This window comes from Lissotriton helveticus, chromosome 1_1, assembly GCF_964261635.1.
Source record: "Lissotriton helveticus chromosome 1_1, aLisHel1.1, whole genome shotgun sequence".
In the NCBI taxonomy this organism is placed as follows: domain Eukaryota; kingdom Metazoa; phylum Chordata; class Amphibia; order Caudata; family Salamandridae; genus Lissotriton; species Lissotriton helveticus.
Window position 1 is genome coordinate 413,678,137 of NC_136057.1, and position 15,994 is coordinate 413,694,130.

The window sequence follows — 15,994 nt, forward strand, 5'->3', positions numbered from 1 at the left end:
CAGAAAGGGTTACTGAATACTCTAGTAAGCAGAATATGAATTTCAAGTTTCAAGAGTGGCCCATTATTGGGAAGTGCAAAATAATGATAAAAAGGCAGTGCTCCACGTGTGCCTGATTAAAGTGAAGCAATATCCAACAAATTATGTCAAATAATGAATGATTCAGACATGTTGAAATGTCCCATGGATGAACTCGCACTTAGCCAAAAACTCATTTGTAAAATGCAGCAAACATTACATTTAAACCGCCAAGAAATGTTCACACCTTTTTGGAGGACACAAACATGCATCAATCACTTTTCAAGAAATCCTTACTGCATACACGATTATAGGAGCCATTTGGCAAGGCTGCAAGAAAATGCCAATGCATTGCCCCACAGCTAACGTACCGTGCCTATAAAGGTAATTTTGCTGCATGCGATGACACAACATGCAGATTGGCTTTCGGCACCACAGTGCACTTCAGATGCCACCCACTACCGAACTCCATAAATTATGTTCACAGACATAATAGAAATCATGCATTTCCCACAAAACTTGTGCAGCGTTTAAGACAACTTTGTGGAGTGTAAGTGTGCGGTGCCCTGTGCTGTGGTGGAGACAAAGAAAAGAGTACTTTACATGGCCATGCCTTTAATTTCATAATGCGGAAACCGAGGTGAAGGGACGTCTCAAGGTAAAACTGTCCCAAGAGGGAAAATGTAAAAATAATAGTTAAAAGAGCGCTCTATGTACATTGTACTTTACAATTAACTGTATTTGCTTATGGTAGTTCCTTTTCTCTGTTCTTAAAAGCAGACAGATTTAACATACCATTTGTGTAAATATCTGAAACCAACCCTTCTATGCCTAGGACAACGAATAACTCCATAGTTTGCACTTGAATAAATACATATTTAGTGTATAAGGCACATTCCTAGTTTGACTTGGTGTAACTTTCACAAATGGTTGGAAAATGTAATAGAAAAGCATATAAAAAGGACATGAAATACTAACCAATTGTCAGAATACAGTAGCAATTACTATTTAGTATGACCATTAGTTTTGACCTAATTAGTTATGTGTCAAAATGAATGACTATTAAAGAAACCATTTTTAAGGGAAACAGTCCTAGCAAAACCGTGGAAAGAAATTTCACAATGAATAAGCAATTTTATGCTACTCAGTCTCCTTTGTTGTATTTTGCCAAGAACCATATTGTTTTACCAATATTGGTGAAAGTGTTTCATTATTACCACAATAAATAAAACACATTGAATAAATGCATTTTCTATCTTCTTTCTCAGTACTAAGCTGTGTGAATGTGCATGCTTTCCCCGACTCAGTAAACAAGCTTTCCAAGGCCATCCGCTGTTTATTTTGTTGATCAATCAATGCAACCAATAGTTTAAAATATACACATCCAACAAAAGTAACCAATATACATGATCTCAAATATGTTACAGATAAAATAAGCATATATATGCTCAATCATCATTTTTGAATGACATCAAAAAAACATTCTATTTGGAAGCAAATGAAAACCACTTAGTTGTACAAGATGGATTTCATGAAAACGACATTTTAGTTATGGTTTCATATACATGTACATTCTTGTCCACACACTTCTTAAAAGTAGATATTCAGTTTCTTTGTTTGGTCATAAGTGTGTCTAATAGTTGACATTCATTTGTTTGCACATTTACTTACCTAATTATTTCTGCATGGTTTCTCATATTGTTACTTTCATACTACCATTAATGTTGCCATAAATAATCGGTTACAAATTCATACATCTACGCAGCATAGTTTCCTCCTTTAATCTGTGTACATTTCTCATTTTATAGGATTTGTAAAACTGAGGAGAATGCATAGAATTGTATGATTTACATAGCTTTTCATGCATAAGTTTCACTTATTATGATTGACAATCTGCAGGAGTACATTTTAGATAAATGTGCATTTGCATATGTGACTTTTTTTCTCTGCATGGCAAATATTTTTGTTCATGGAGAAAGCTCCATCCTTACACAGCAACAAGATATTTATGAAAGGTTTACAATGTATTGGTAAAGTAGATTTCAGAATTATGTCTGTGTGGGAGTTTAACCTGATTTACACATGCCATCCCACTCGTGGCTGTGGCCTATAATAGTAAATTTAGTCTGCCCTTGGAACCAAGGTGTACCCGACTAAAGAGCCCATACTAGGGCGAAACAGGTCTTGGGTTGCTTATGGTCCGGTTCAGAGAGGACCTGGTTTGGCAGTTCTAGCTGGAGTGTTCCGATGAGTGCAAGACCAAGACTTATTTGCATATGGCTTGGTCTAATCTAAGGTGGGAAATGGAATACTACTCCTAGCGATTGCCAGTGGTCAGACAAATCACAAGCATTCCTCCCATTACCTTTTGTTTCTTTGAACAGCCAAGGGCATACTTTTTAGTTTAACATTTGGAGTGCAGAGATTCTACAATACTTTAAAGTTTGCACTGTGGTAAGTTCCCTCTCTTAGCGTACATATATGCAGATCATTATCCTGTGAATCATGGACTTCTCGTGTTATTTGCAAATAGTGTTGAGAAACATACCTTTGCTGTTCAAATCAGTTTCCATATTTGTGCCCTGCATCATGGGAAACTGAAGGAATTAGGACTGCCATACGTTTGTACAGTTGATATACCTACTTATAAACGTACTCTCTTGCTGATTTGCTTACACCCTCAACCCACTACCTTCTTGGTAACGTCACAATTACATAAGCAGTAGCTACAGATATAGTGCCGGGCATAAGAAGTACCGGGAGGATTATGGAAGGAAGGACAGTGGGAGGTGTTGCGATGTCACAGTGACAGTAGTTCATCATTTTGCTGACATTTTGTCAACATAACTGCACTGATACCATATCAGTTTTTATGACCTTTAAAAACATGGCAGAATTTTTATCACTTATCGTATATTGCATGTACATGGCTATTCATTACTAGTGACGAGTAAAAAAAAATATTTTGAAGGAATAATTTGCAATGCCCAAAGACGACTGTGATCCACCAACCAGCCCACAATTTTCCTTAACTCAATTATGCATGCGACCCATTTTTTGGTAATTCATGTTGCGTAGTATCCCTAAGCCATGCACTACCCAAGCACACATTATTACAATGCTCCTTCATAGTGATATCATTGGGGCACATAGCACATAAAAGAGTCTATACATGGTACGTTGAGATTACGTGCCCTCCTTTCACATTTGAATAAGCCGTTTATTTGTTATTAATATTTGTAATTGGCTTATTCCTTATGTATCTTTTTGGGTTTCCTGTAAGCAAAACTCCCATGGATGTCATAAAGTTTGAGAGATTTGGATTTCCCATTGTGATGCATACAGTTTTTACATGAGGTCATAATTGAAACAGTTAAGCCTGCTTGGAGTGTTTAAAATGCTTTCCCACAAAACAATGTATGTATTAGGTGGATGCTACAAACATTGGTTTACGAGAATTGGAAAAGCAAATATGTTATATTTGGCAAAGTATTAATTAAGGCATGAACACATTTCTATTCCCACAGCTATATCTAATCTCATATACTTAAAACATAATTACTAAAATATGGACAACACAAAAAGGCTCATCTAATATCTATGTTTGCATCAGTCTATAATGCCTCCTTTCCTGTAAAAAATGAAATAATTATAAATGCTCAATATGTAAAAGAAATAAAGGGAATGAAGTGCATTCGTGTTAAGAGCTAGTTTCATATTTCCATTAAATGCATATTTGTTCTAATATATTTCCCTATTATGTTTGATTTGAAGTCGTATTATGGCTTTCATGATTGAAAGTATTTTTCCAACGTCCATTCATATGATGTTAATTGCAGAGGTCAGAGTATTTTTCCAAAGGTCACTTATGATACAAACTTTGAAGACTAGCAATAGACATGAACTATCACCTAATCTCTTTGTCTTTGATACCACTGGGATAGGATAGTAACTACTGTAATATCCATGACCTGTTAAGGGCTTGCATGCTATGTTGAGCTAACAAGATAATTGTTGACTGAAAGAAATACAATAGTGCAGGTTACTATATGATGCACCTTATCATTATATTTGTATGACTCTTTTTAAACTACTATGTATGAATAATATTTGATGTTATCTCGTTGTGAGTGTGATTTAAATATGTTATGCTTTATTCTAATGTAATACGTTTTTTAATTATGTATCTTTTATGATCTACTTTTCACGAGATCGAATATTGAATATTTTGATTTTGAAGTACACTATAGTCCCTTTTTCAGTATGAATAACTAGCGAAAAACATCCTTTGAAATCATACTCAACCAATACCACTTCATAGGTTGTAACTAATATATTAGTATTAACATCACATGGTATGATATGTGATAACTATATGAATGAAGAATTATGGTATTATCAAATATCCAAAGATATGCTTATATTGAAACCTGCCTCGAGATTGTCAACACGAAAGTCTGAATAATGGCAGTGTTTGCTAGCATGAAGTCCACCCATTAATTACATTTGTTGTAAATACAAACAATAAAATATATTAAGATTTTCTTTCTCATAAGTTAAAAATAAATATTGTTGAAAAAATAAGCTTGAATTTACATCAACCTCACCTTATATTATTGATTTTCTTTTGTGGATTGTCCACCGGACACAAACAAGAGGAAGAGTATTCCTTACGTACTTGGACTAAATGTGTATGCTGCTTTGTGCATTGGTGCTGCGAATTGCAAAATATTCCAAAACAAACATTACTGTTATGAATAGCAATTAAAAAAAGTGGTAGGACAATACTGTTTGTTATTTGGAGTTCTAATTCCGGTCTTCTGCTCTTGCTGCTGAATAATGGTGTTTCTGTTCCAGATGTCTTAACTCTTGCCAGTGGCGTAAGGAAACCTGAGGGGGCCCTGCTCACATGGAGGGTCCCCCACACTCCAGACCCAGTCAGGAGCTCTCAGGCAATGGACCTGCCACCCGTGAACAGTGCCGCAGGGGCTCCATGGAGCTCAGCGCCACCGCACAGCTGGGGCTGTGGGGGCAATTGAAACGCAACTGACTCTTGCAATCCTGTGAACTTATTTATAGTCTTCATATAAAAAAAAGTATCGAAAATCCATCTTGTAGCTACATTTATTTATATTTTTGTAAAGTGAAAAAAAGTAAAATGTGTGCTGCAAAAAGGAGATAGAGCTCATGATCGGTAGAAACAAAATCAATGCAAGGACCTGGGGGGAGATTTTCAAACCTTTTGCACTAGTTTTGAATCACAAAAGTGACACTAACCAGCACAATTTTTTTTTGCTATTTTCTTTCATGTGCAATACAAGTTTTGTGCTGGAAAGTATTCTCTAAGTAGCGCAAAACAGCGTGAAGCACTGCTTTGCGTTACTTTGTGCTAAGGGAGCTTTACATGGGTCGTCCATGGGTGTTCCCATGCAACCATCCATTCCTTTTGACGCAAAACCATTTTTACAAAGATTTGTAAACATGGTTTTGATCCAAAAGTTAACGCTCCTTCAAAGGAGGTGCTAACAGAAGAAATGCTTTCATTCCTCTGTGCTTTTCTGATTTTGCATGCGTTCTGCACTGTGCAGCACGTAAGCAAAGTGGGAAAAGCTTTGTATCGTGCCTAGCATAGTATTTAGTACTTGAAGGGTACCCTTCCTGTACAAAACCTATGCTACACTCATGGACACACCCTAGCGCTTAGGCGCTAAGTTGTGTGCATGGCGGACAGCAGCTAAGGTAAGCGCCGGCACAAGGTAAAGGGGAGGAGAGAGCCATATCTCTGAAGTTATGGGGCTCTCCTGCCCCGTCCCTGTGGCACAACACAGCGTAGTCTCGCAGGAGGGGGATCTTGCGCTGCGTTGCCTGACTTTTTTTAACATCTCCCCCTGGCTTTGTTCTATATTGACGATAAAAGACAAAAAATGTAACATATATTTTGGGCAAATTATATTATTTTGGGCATGCAAGCATATTTATTGTACAATAAAGCAGATGGTTGTGAAAGATGGATGTTTTCTATAGTGGGATTTATGGAAATTAGCTTTTTTATTTTAGGACATAGTGTAGTAGAATGTTATGTGTGCTCAAAGTTTGCATGTACCCACAGTTATGGTCACTGAATTCAACATAGACCTTCTAGTTCACAGGCAAATTTGCAAACAGATTTATCTATTCATGAACAACCACAACTTTGAGCTAGGCAACTGGGTGAAGAAGTTGTCGTCATTGGCACTGGGTCTTTCAGAATTTAGTGACATTTGCTTTACAACATGTTGATCTTCTGGCCTCAAAAGAAAAGTCCATCTATCTTGGATGCCCACTCACGTTTAAATGCAGTGGTAGTGCTACATACATACGCTATGCTTGCTTGATGCTTAGAACCACGATACAGATGTTTCTCTTTCAATTAAAATTTCAGGGATTAGCTCACTCCCCTCCACCCCAATAGAAAGTTGTAGCCATTTAGAAAGCCACCAATTCAAAGATTGTGTGCTGCTGACAGCCGATAAAAGAGGTATATGTGTTGACTTACAACACGTGTGTATCTTGTGTATTTCGGGGGTATCAATACCAATTGAAACATTTAAGGAGAATATAAAGATTGTCATTTTTTCAGAATTCCCTGTATAATTGTAGAAGGAAGAGTCCTTCATCTCCATTAGTGTACTTGTAAACTTTCGAAATTCTTTACAAAGAGGTTAGACTTTAAATCTATCAATTCTTTTTGTAGGCAGCAGCGGCCAGCACAGGAGGTAGCGGGACAGGGGAGAGTTTGGAGGGGGGGCAGATGCGACTAAAGTGGGTGTTAAAAAAAATATTCAAAAAGTACCTCCTTGCCCCATCTCTCCTCCATAGTCCTCCCTCGCTGGTCTGAATAGGATGCACACCCAGGCTTCAAGTCAGCCAATCACAACGCTGCCTTGATCTGAGCGCCGTGTGCTCAGACGTTGACTGGGAGCTTGGGCATGTTCTCCACGTAGGCTGTAATGCAGCCTGCATGGTGAACATGTGAAGTGCACAGAGCTGTTTGGCTGGCCCGAGAGGGCCGTCCAAGCAGTCATTGCACACTTAGGAGGGTACTACCACTCCTCCCTTGCCCCGCCCCTAAAGCAAAGCTACTGAAGTTGGAAAAAATAAAATGATAACGCAAGTTATCATTTTATTTTCTGTTTTTTTCTGCTAAAAAGCAGTGGGGCGACGCTCCTCCTCAATGTTTGTAGGGTTAAATTCATTGTGCATTACTGGCTAAATATTCAACATTTGTACTATCTGAACAAATAGAACAGCAGACGTTCTGATGAAGTACTTCCTAACAAGAAATGTTTTAAAGACTTCAAATGAAGTCTTCTACTGTCGTGTGAACTCCACCTTCAAATTTGCCTCTGGTTCTAGGGTGTTGCAGGTGTTTAAATTCAGTGCCATGTGATACAAACATTCAGACTTTTTAACTGCCGTCTTTGTCTACTTATCACACCTGTCAAAAGTACTCCTAACAACCTAACAGCTCTGCCTTTCCAGTGGCCATCCATACACTAGTTACTTTACTTGGAGATATTGGTCACGAGACTAAATTCTATTCCTTTATTACTTTGTGTTTCTTTTAAATGAAACTACAAACCTTGCAGTGCTAATTGCTAGATGTTTTCCTCCACTGGAAAGAAAGTTAAACTAACTAGTGTTTAGAAAAACTGTTATATTTGTGTTTACAAAATGCAGGAGGGTAAGCTGCTTTGAGATTAGGGATCAATCTCCAGTAACTGCACTAAGCCAGATAACAGAGTTCCTGCCCACAGAGTACAAAATAGTTACAACGTAGAGAAAAGCAGTGTTAGCTCCCTTTACAGGTTGAACGACTGAAAAAAAATAGTAGCATTTTGCCAAAGTTCTGCTTAAAGAAGGGGAAGGCTGGTGAGATAATTTACCACAGAACTCATGCTGTTTCTCGACACCCCTGTGCTAGACAATGCGTAATGCCCTAAGAGGACTATTCTTAGATCTGGACCTTCAGCTGTGGAACACCATCCTTGTTTCGTTATAGATAAAAGTACATTTCATGCTTTTTGGAAGTAATTAGAGAGTATTTATTGTTAAATGTTTTGAACTGAATAGGTATCCTGTTAAACCTTAAAAATAAAATGAATAAAATGCGGCAGAAGCTAATTTTTCAGAACACAATACCTCAAAAATAACCGTGAAAAAATAGGTTTTTGGTTAGATAACCCTAGAAAATAATGGTCCTCCAATGCCTACTGTCTAGTGACATGGCTACTTTCTGCATTGTATGGAGAGAAAAACTCAGCCATTGATAAGGAGAACATTATATGAACGCCTATTTTAATTGTCCAGGACAGTTAATGGCCTTATTGCGAATAGTCACCTTCATTCCAATGAATCAATATCCGAATGGACAGTGACTGTGTAGAAGTGCATGTTACTCTATGTAATTGTTGCTGCATCAATGACACAATAGCAAAAACAAGATCTTTTATATGTCATTATATAAACATATCTATATATATATATCTATGCATATTATGAAACCCAGAATATTTTGTGAATTTTCATTTGGTTTCTGAGCAAGAGATTTAAAGTATGGGCACTTTAATAGATATTGGTTAAATCAAATGAGAAGCCATACCATGAAGTGCTCCCTTTTGCCTGTCTCTGTTAATGTGTTAGTTTACAGTTGGGCACAATAGTGCTTCTTGGGCTGCTGCAGTCCCAGTATGCCATTGTTATTTTGTTGCCCTACATCCTACTCTAGCTTATTTTCAAAAATATACATTTTTGCTTAAACAATGCCTTCGAGATTAGAAGAGGTGAAAAATCAATTCCCTTTTAGCAAAAGCCACACCATGAAAAATAGTTCACCTCACAATTTAAAAAATATTCACTCCAGCACAAACGCCTGATTGAGGTAACAACCAAGTTGAAGTTTTGTTAGTGCCAAATGTAATTCCTTCTTAAGAAAATCTTGTATTCAATGTATTTCGTTTTTCTGAGTGAAGTATAAACAGCAATATTGTAATCTTATAGACGCGAAGTTGCTGATATCACACAGCAAAATACACACTAAAAGATCATTTTAGTATACAAATTAAAACAGGAATGTAGAGGACTATACAGCCAATGTATAATGTGACTACACCACATATTCGGAATTACACATTAGAGATGTATAATTGCTATCATCTAATAGAGTAGTACACGCTTTGTCAACCAATATCACTTAACATATTATAAAGGAAACTTTGTTCTGATGATCATCTCCCCATAATTCTTCAGCTCGAAGTTTTAATGCTTTCATTCTTGATGTCAACTGCTGAGACTTCTTCGATCCAAAAGCACCAATTTGATGGGTTCTGGAAACGTGAAAGCTACAGTGGTTTTCACAGAAAAACATATATTTTCTCATATACATTTTGCCACCTGTGTTAAAAAAATGTCACACTGGATAGTGCAAACTTTGTAACACAACTCGAAACAATTATCCAATTACGTGGTTGCGAGACTGCTGCCATTCCTAGTGTCAATATAGCAGTGCAAAACTTACGTTTCTTTTTCAGATCCTTCGATTAGTTTTTTTAAATGTAAAATATGCTTACACTAGGGGGAGGTAGGTATGAATGAAGATGAGAGAAGGTGACTCTTGCTTGATTTATGTCCACATCCCAGAGCCAATGAAAAGTGAACACCACTCACCAATTTCTCATCGCTAGCTTTCCACCTAGAATTGTGGTTCTGGTTCTCAGCTAAAAGAAAGAGAGAAACGGTAGACCAGCCGTAGTATGCCGTAGCCTAATAAATTGGCAATAATGAAAGAGTAGCATACTTCCAGTAACATGGCTGAGTTCACCAACTTCATGCTCTGAGAAAATCGCTATCCAAGGTCAAGTTGAAACTGAAAAAGAAAAGGTGTACTATACAGTGCAAAACAAATTCAGCCACAAATGCCCAGCCAAGAACATATAAATAAACATAATTACAACTGTAAGCTTTAGCTGCTTTCAGATTAAGTATTTTCTCAATGATCTGTTGGTTTTTCCTATTACGTAGACTCTGACATCAATATGATCAGTAAAAAAACAGAATGCACATACATTCTTACAAATACCCTGTTATAACAGTTCCCAAACTCAGGGTTAGGGAAATATGGCAATAGGACACATAAAGGAGAATTAGCATTAGGCCCATCCAAGTGCCTGATTCCTTTCTGGCTTGAGGTCTCACTCTACTGTGGTTCATTCTGTTTGTTATTCTCTCCATTTGTTCAGGATCACCGCTCAATTAGAAAGTCTGTCCTGAAAGCAGCAAGTGATGTCACCAATGATTAAAAATGGCAAGATCCTAACAGCTTTGGTATAACATAATATCCCTTCAATTAGGCTTCAGGAGCATGCGGTGACAGATGCAGGCCTTCCAGCTGCCACTCTGTGGGCACTCTACGGGTCCACCTTGCCAGAAGCAAACACTTTGCTTTTGCTCCTGCTATGTTTCTGCATGAGGCTTTGAGGGTGAGGCCTACGTTTGACTGCCCTCTGTGAGTTCCTGGAACCTTTTCTCTAAGCGGTCCAGCTTAGCAAGATTCTCCTTTAACAGTTTACTGTTGGGTACTAGCATTAATGCCTTCTGATAGTAGCTGCGTGCAGATGTATAATCCCCCTGAAGAATAAATGAGAAAGAGGAGAATTAAAATTCTGTCAACAAATGGTGAGTAATAATGCTAGGATATTAAACACTCATTAGTATTTTATCATTTCCAAAGACTACAAGGCAGTAGAAGCTTCTTTTTGACAGATAAAGCATGTGATGCTTCATGTATAGGTTTCATAACCATGCTTGTAAGCTTGGATTCCAAGTCATCTTTGAGAACTCAGTTGTTTAAGGGCATATGAGGGATAACAAAGTTAGTTAATTGTAGACACTGTGCTGAGGCAGATCGATAAAGGCAAGGACAGAGGAGTTCAGCACCTTTAAAATATACTATATATGAAAGAAACGCGGAATTAAAACTGGAAGCAAACATAATATTTTCATGTAGCAGTTTGTGGTGGAAAAACTACACAATCAATCGACGCATTAGTTCAGCCCTTAAGATGCAAACTGGTTTTACTGTAATAGGTGTAGGTCGTGCAGAGCCAGCAACAAGAAAGTCTAAGGCACCTGGCGTTGGAGAAGTCATTTATGGCAAATAATTAGTTTACATGAATTCAGTCAAACTAAAGCCAAGGGTAAAAGGCTAAATAAGAAATGTTTACAAACCATGGACCATAAAAAGCCTTGTCATGTTCTAAAACAGATTAGCCTAAACCTTCCCCCACTTTCTACTGAAGCTAAATAGTTATATGTTCTAGATCTCTGGGATTAGTGGTGGACCCTGTACCTTAGCTTACACAGATGGGTGTTCTACATCTCAGCTATTGCAGTAATTTTGCCTCAGGACCTTTGCTCACTGTGTGTTTTAGAACAAGGGGCGTTGTGGTTTGGCCTTGTCTATGGTGTTCAGGCTACATTCCAGGGAAAAAAGAGTGAAAAACAATATGCAGGGTCTGTACGAAAATACAATGTGGCACAAATGCAAGCATGTTTACATAGTAACGTGCACAAAATGAAATGTGGCCCACAATGTGAACTACTAGGCAAACATAGGAAAAATGACAATGGGCCATGCAGGAAATGTACGTCAAGTCTATCAGTGAAATAGGTTACTTTTGCCACCCTTTTTAAATACTGCAACGATTAGTGATTGAGACCAGGTTAGGGAGCTTTGTTTCCACATCTGAATTTAAAGTGATTGTTGTTAAAGAGACCAAATGTCTGGATTGTGCTTTCATTTGTCCATATTGACTCAATCTGAGCATGATGCCTTCCTCTTTGGTCTATTAGTGACAGGGGTGTGGAATTTAATACAATATCTACTAGTCCATGGGGCAGGTTGCTTCATAAATCTATTTGTCCTGTAACAAAATCCACTTGTCCCATTGGTGCCATGTAGTGTGGCGACAAATTATGGCAGCAATTTCATTATATAAGAACTCTGATATAACTTCTCTGATTATGCCACATACCATTGTAGTGTGTGAATACTTGCAATCCCCTTATGTTGCCACGTTTCTGCAGATCTACATACAGGCGCTGAAGGTATTGGTAAGCAATAGTTCCAAGGTAGAATTTTAAGTTTGTGCAAACCTACTAACTTCCATGTTTTTAGGGTTTTCAACAACTCTTCTCTAATCTTTTTCCATACTGAGAAATGTTGGAAATGTACTCCTTACAATGGCAGACGTAAACCTTCTTCCAGAGTTGGATAAAAGTGGTTGGAGGGAAAGTGTACCTGCAAACACTCAGATTTTCGCATGAGAAAATTTAATCATGCATATTTTCTCATGCTAAAATGCAGTTCACAAATATTTACTAGGAGTACTATTTCTTGCCGTATAGCTGCACTTAATGCAAGGACATATACCATGGGTGCCCTTTTGTGACTTTCTTTAATAATTGGGTTCCTAATTTGGTCTGACATTGACTGTGACCTTTGTATTTATTAAAATTCTGTCTCTCTCACTGTATTGGCTGGCTTCACTGTGAGTGACAGCATTATGATCTTTCACAAGAAGCACATCGGCATACAAAGTTGTTTTGTTCAGTGCCAGTAACTAATGTGGCAGTGTGTGCTTTTCCAGACCAAAAACTATTTTTGCTTTTGCCAATGCTTGTTATAATGGTGAGGGCCCGGCAGCTCCCACACCAATAAGGTTTTACAAAAATCATGGCAAAACCAGTCACACGTTGACAAAACTAAAAAGCTGACCACCAATTTCAGACCTACTGACTTTGCCAGTGCTTGTTTGTTTTTGTTTCCCATAATCCTGTTGAAACTGGTTACCCATATTTTATATTATGAATATTTTTTGGAAATACTAGCATGCATCACCACATGTTACTAAATGGTGCTACAAAGAAGTGTACCTGAAAGTTTACAGTAGTAAAGCAAAACAATTTTTCCTGCTTTCATTTTTTTATGAACATTTTATTTAGAAAGCAAATAATCATCAGTCTAGCTTTCAAGCTTCGGCAAATATTTGAATCAAGTCAGAGAGCATTCTGGGTGCATTATACATAGCTTCATGTTGCTAAACTTTGAAAACGTGTGTACACATTTTTATACTGGAACCACTGTCAATAGTGCAGTCAGAGCTTACAACATTTACTTAGAGTGCTCGCCCTAATAATATTTTCTTTCAATTAATGAACCATAAATACAAGTTTGAACAGCATTCACATATGGACACAAATATTACCTTAACTACAGACAGTGCCCTTCTCTGATCCATAATGTGGTACTGTGGAAATCTGGAATAATTTCTGTTAGCATAAGCCAAAACTAACTTGGTTGTGGCATCCATTTTGTTGGCTCTGTAATCCTCCCCTCCTCTGCTGCTCGTTTTTTTCCCTGGCTGTGCTGTCTATTTTAGTTGACTTCCTGACTCAGCTAAAAGCAATATGCATGCAAAAGAGTTTGTTGCTGCCAGGAACACCTGGTCTCAGACTCAACTGTCAATCTTTTAGTGCTGCCATAAGCCCTCTTGCTCCCCCTCTCACTTTGCTGACTAAGTGATTTTCCATCTGCCCATGTTTGTCAGTAACTATTCCTTCTATTTGTATCCACATGCTTACCAGTGCAGAAAAAGCTGTATATAAGGCCTATGTTCTGTGACTTTAATGTACTACCTCCTGGAACACTTGAGGGTGTTGTATGGACGTAGTCTCACTCATGAGTGAATAAACTTGTTATTTTGAATTCTAGCTTCAGTGCCAATTTCTCGCTTGTTGGTATAAGGACCCGTGGACAGAGAAGGGTGACGCCTGCACCGGTGTGCTCATTAAAAAGCACATTTCCACAGTACTGCAAACTGGCAGCCAAAGGGTTTGTGCTGCAGGGGGTTAGGTCTACTTGTCCCAAGGACAAAATACACATGAAAACGTGTTGCCCTTGACCCCAAACAGTATGTCCTGGGCTTCGGTCTATAGGGATGTGGATCATACAATTAACTTTTCGAATACAAAATGAGGCTATACAAAAAAAGGGTAATGGACTTACATTTGCATTTTGCTGTATCTCAAAACGTTTAAAAGGTCCCTCCCTCACTCCATTACTATCCATTATGAAGGCAAAACTTCTACCCACCCTTGCATATGGAAGCGAAGTCCAGTTTGGGAAAGATGCTGGGGTTTGAGATAGGCTCCAAATGTGAGCATACAAAAATGTTTTTTCACTTCCGCATAATGCCTCGCCGGCACAGGTTCGATTAGAATTCGGATTACAACAGCAACAGCTTCATAGAAGATATGTCACAATAAGAGCCAGGTATAAAATTTGGCGAGACCGAGAAAATAAAATCAATAATGCACTTTGGAACGCGTTACAAGGTGATCCGCAGTCCGCCTACTCTGTATATTTGCAATCCTCACTACAGCTCACTAACATGGTAGATCTTTGGCAGAAGAACATTCCTTACTCCACTTTCCAGCAAATATTGAAGAAGGGAGCAAAGCAACATTATTTACTTGATGGCAAGGCCACTTTGAGCAGGCGGGCACACGCATGGATGGTCCTGCAATCCTATGCAAAACTGAAACCATCTGCATATTTGGATCAGCCGTTTTCTTACTATCTCTAGCCTAAATGTATAGCAATACGTTTTGGTAAATTGCCATCAAATGCAGACCAGCCAATTTGGAAATATCAGCGTCTAAAATCATGGTGTCTCTGTGGCGCTCCAATGCAGGATTTTATTCACCTAGTCTGTATCTGCCCAGCGTTAGGCGAGGATCGTCGGAAATGGTTGAGGGGGTCATTCAATAAAAGAGGTGTCCACTCTTGCAGAACTGCAATATTAAACTGCCTTGACCCGGAACATCCACAGCTCAACTGCCGCTTGATCACATTCCTAATTAAGCATGAGGAAAGCTCAAATTAAGACTAGTGGCCAGGCAAAATGGTTCTATTATGTACCATTAGAGACCATGCTAAGGAGACCACTCAACGCCAGAGGTATCAACTCTTGCGGAACTGTTATATCAAAATGCCCTTGCAGGGAAGATCCGTAGCCTAGCCACAGCCTGACTAACCTCATAACCCACCAAGAGGAACATCCAAAATAAGGCTAGTGGCCTGATAAAATGGTTGTATGAGGTAACACTTAAGACTATGTTTTAAAAAACTTGCCAATTTTATCCAACGCTCTGTTTAAATTACACAGGAAGAAGTGCAAATTTTATGATAAAAAAATAGTTTTCCCTTTTAGAGAACAAAAAATTAAACAGTTTTTATGGATATTTGTTTTAAAGCTGCTATGTATAAATTGTTGTGGTTTTAATTAACTGAACAATAAAACGTATTCAATATTCATACAAATTAACTGGGTCAGAAAAAGAGAATAATTAGTTAATGGCGTACATATTTGAGAAGTGGGAGAACCAGTCATTCGCCTGAATACATGGCCCAAGGGACAGGGAGAATACACTGCCCCCCAAAACTCCCTGCTGACTTTTGAATTGCAGACAAATTCCAAATGATTCCATGCCTCCTCCTGATGGCCACGTTCCTTTCTTTAATGGCATTTGTGTAAGCCAATCTATATGCAAATACTTTGGGTTGATAATGCGAAATTATTTTTTAAGAAAATTTGGCAGGATTCTTTGAGAAAACCTTAAAAGAAGCAGTTAAAAGCTGTACAATGTTAAAGCAGATAGAGCTAAAGGAATTAAGGACTACATTTGGTGAGGAGACCAAGTTGATCATCAAATGCTTACAAAATTCATTGGATTAATATTGTCCCAATGGAGCCTGCAGCATCGTTTTGGATATGTTCTGTCCTAGAATACAATATAGCTGCAATTTTTAAAGACCCAGTTAAGAGTGTTAATGTATTGTGATCACTATAGTTATGAACAATAGGTATAAACAGGT

The 15,994-nt window shown here is 38.1% G+C and overlaps 1 protein-coding gene across 1 annotated transcript in view; it reads right to left on the bottom strand.

Moving 5' to 3' along the window:
• Positions 1 to 1,334: 1,334 nt before the first annotated feature.
• Positions 1,335 to 15,994, bottom strand: part of TMTC1 (transmembrane O-mannosyltransferase targeting cadherins 1) — a 1,403,473-nt gene continuing 1,388,813 nt past the window's right edge. Inside the window, exon 20 of the mRNA XM_078673764.1 lies at positions 1,335 to 10,683. Coding sequence (XP_078529890.1) covers positions 10,543 to 10,683 — 141 coding nt within the window. The 3' untranslated portion in view covers positions 1,335 to 10,542. The remainder of the gene's footprint in view (positions 10,684 to 15,994) is intronic.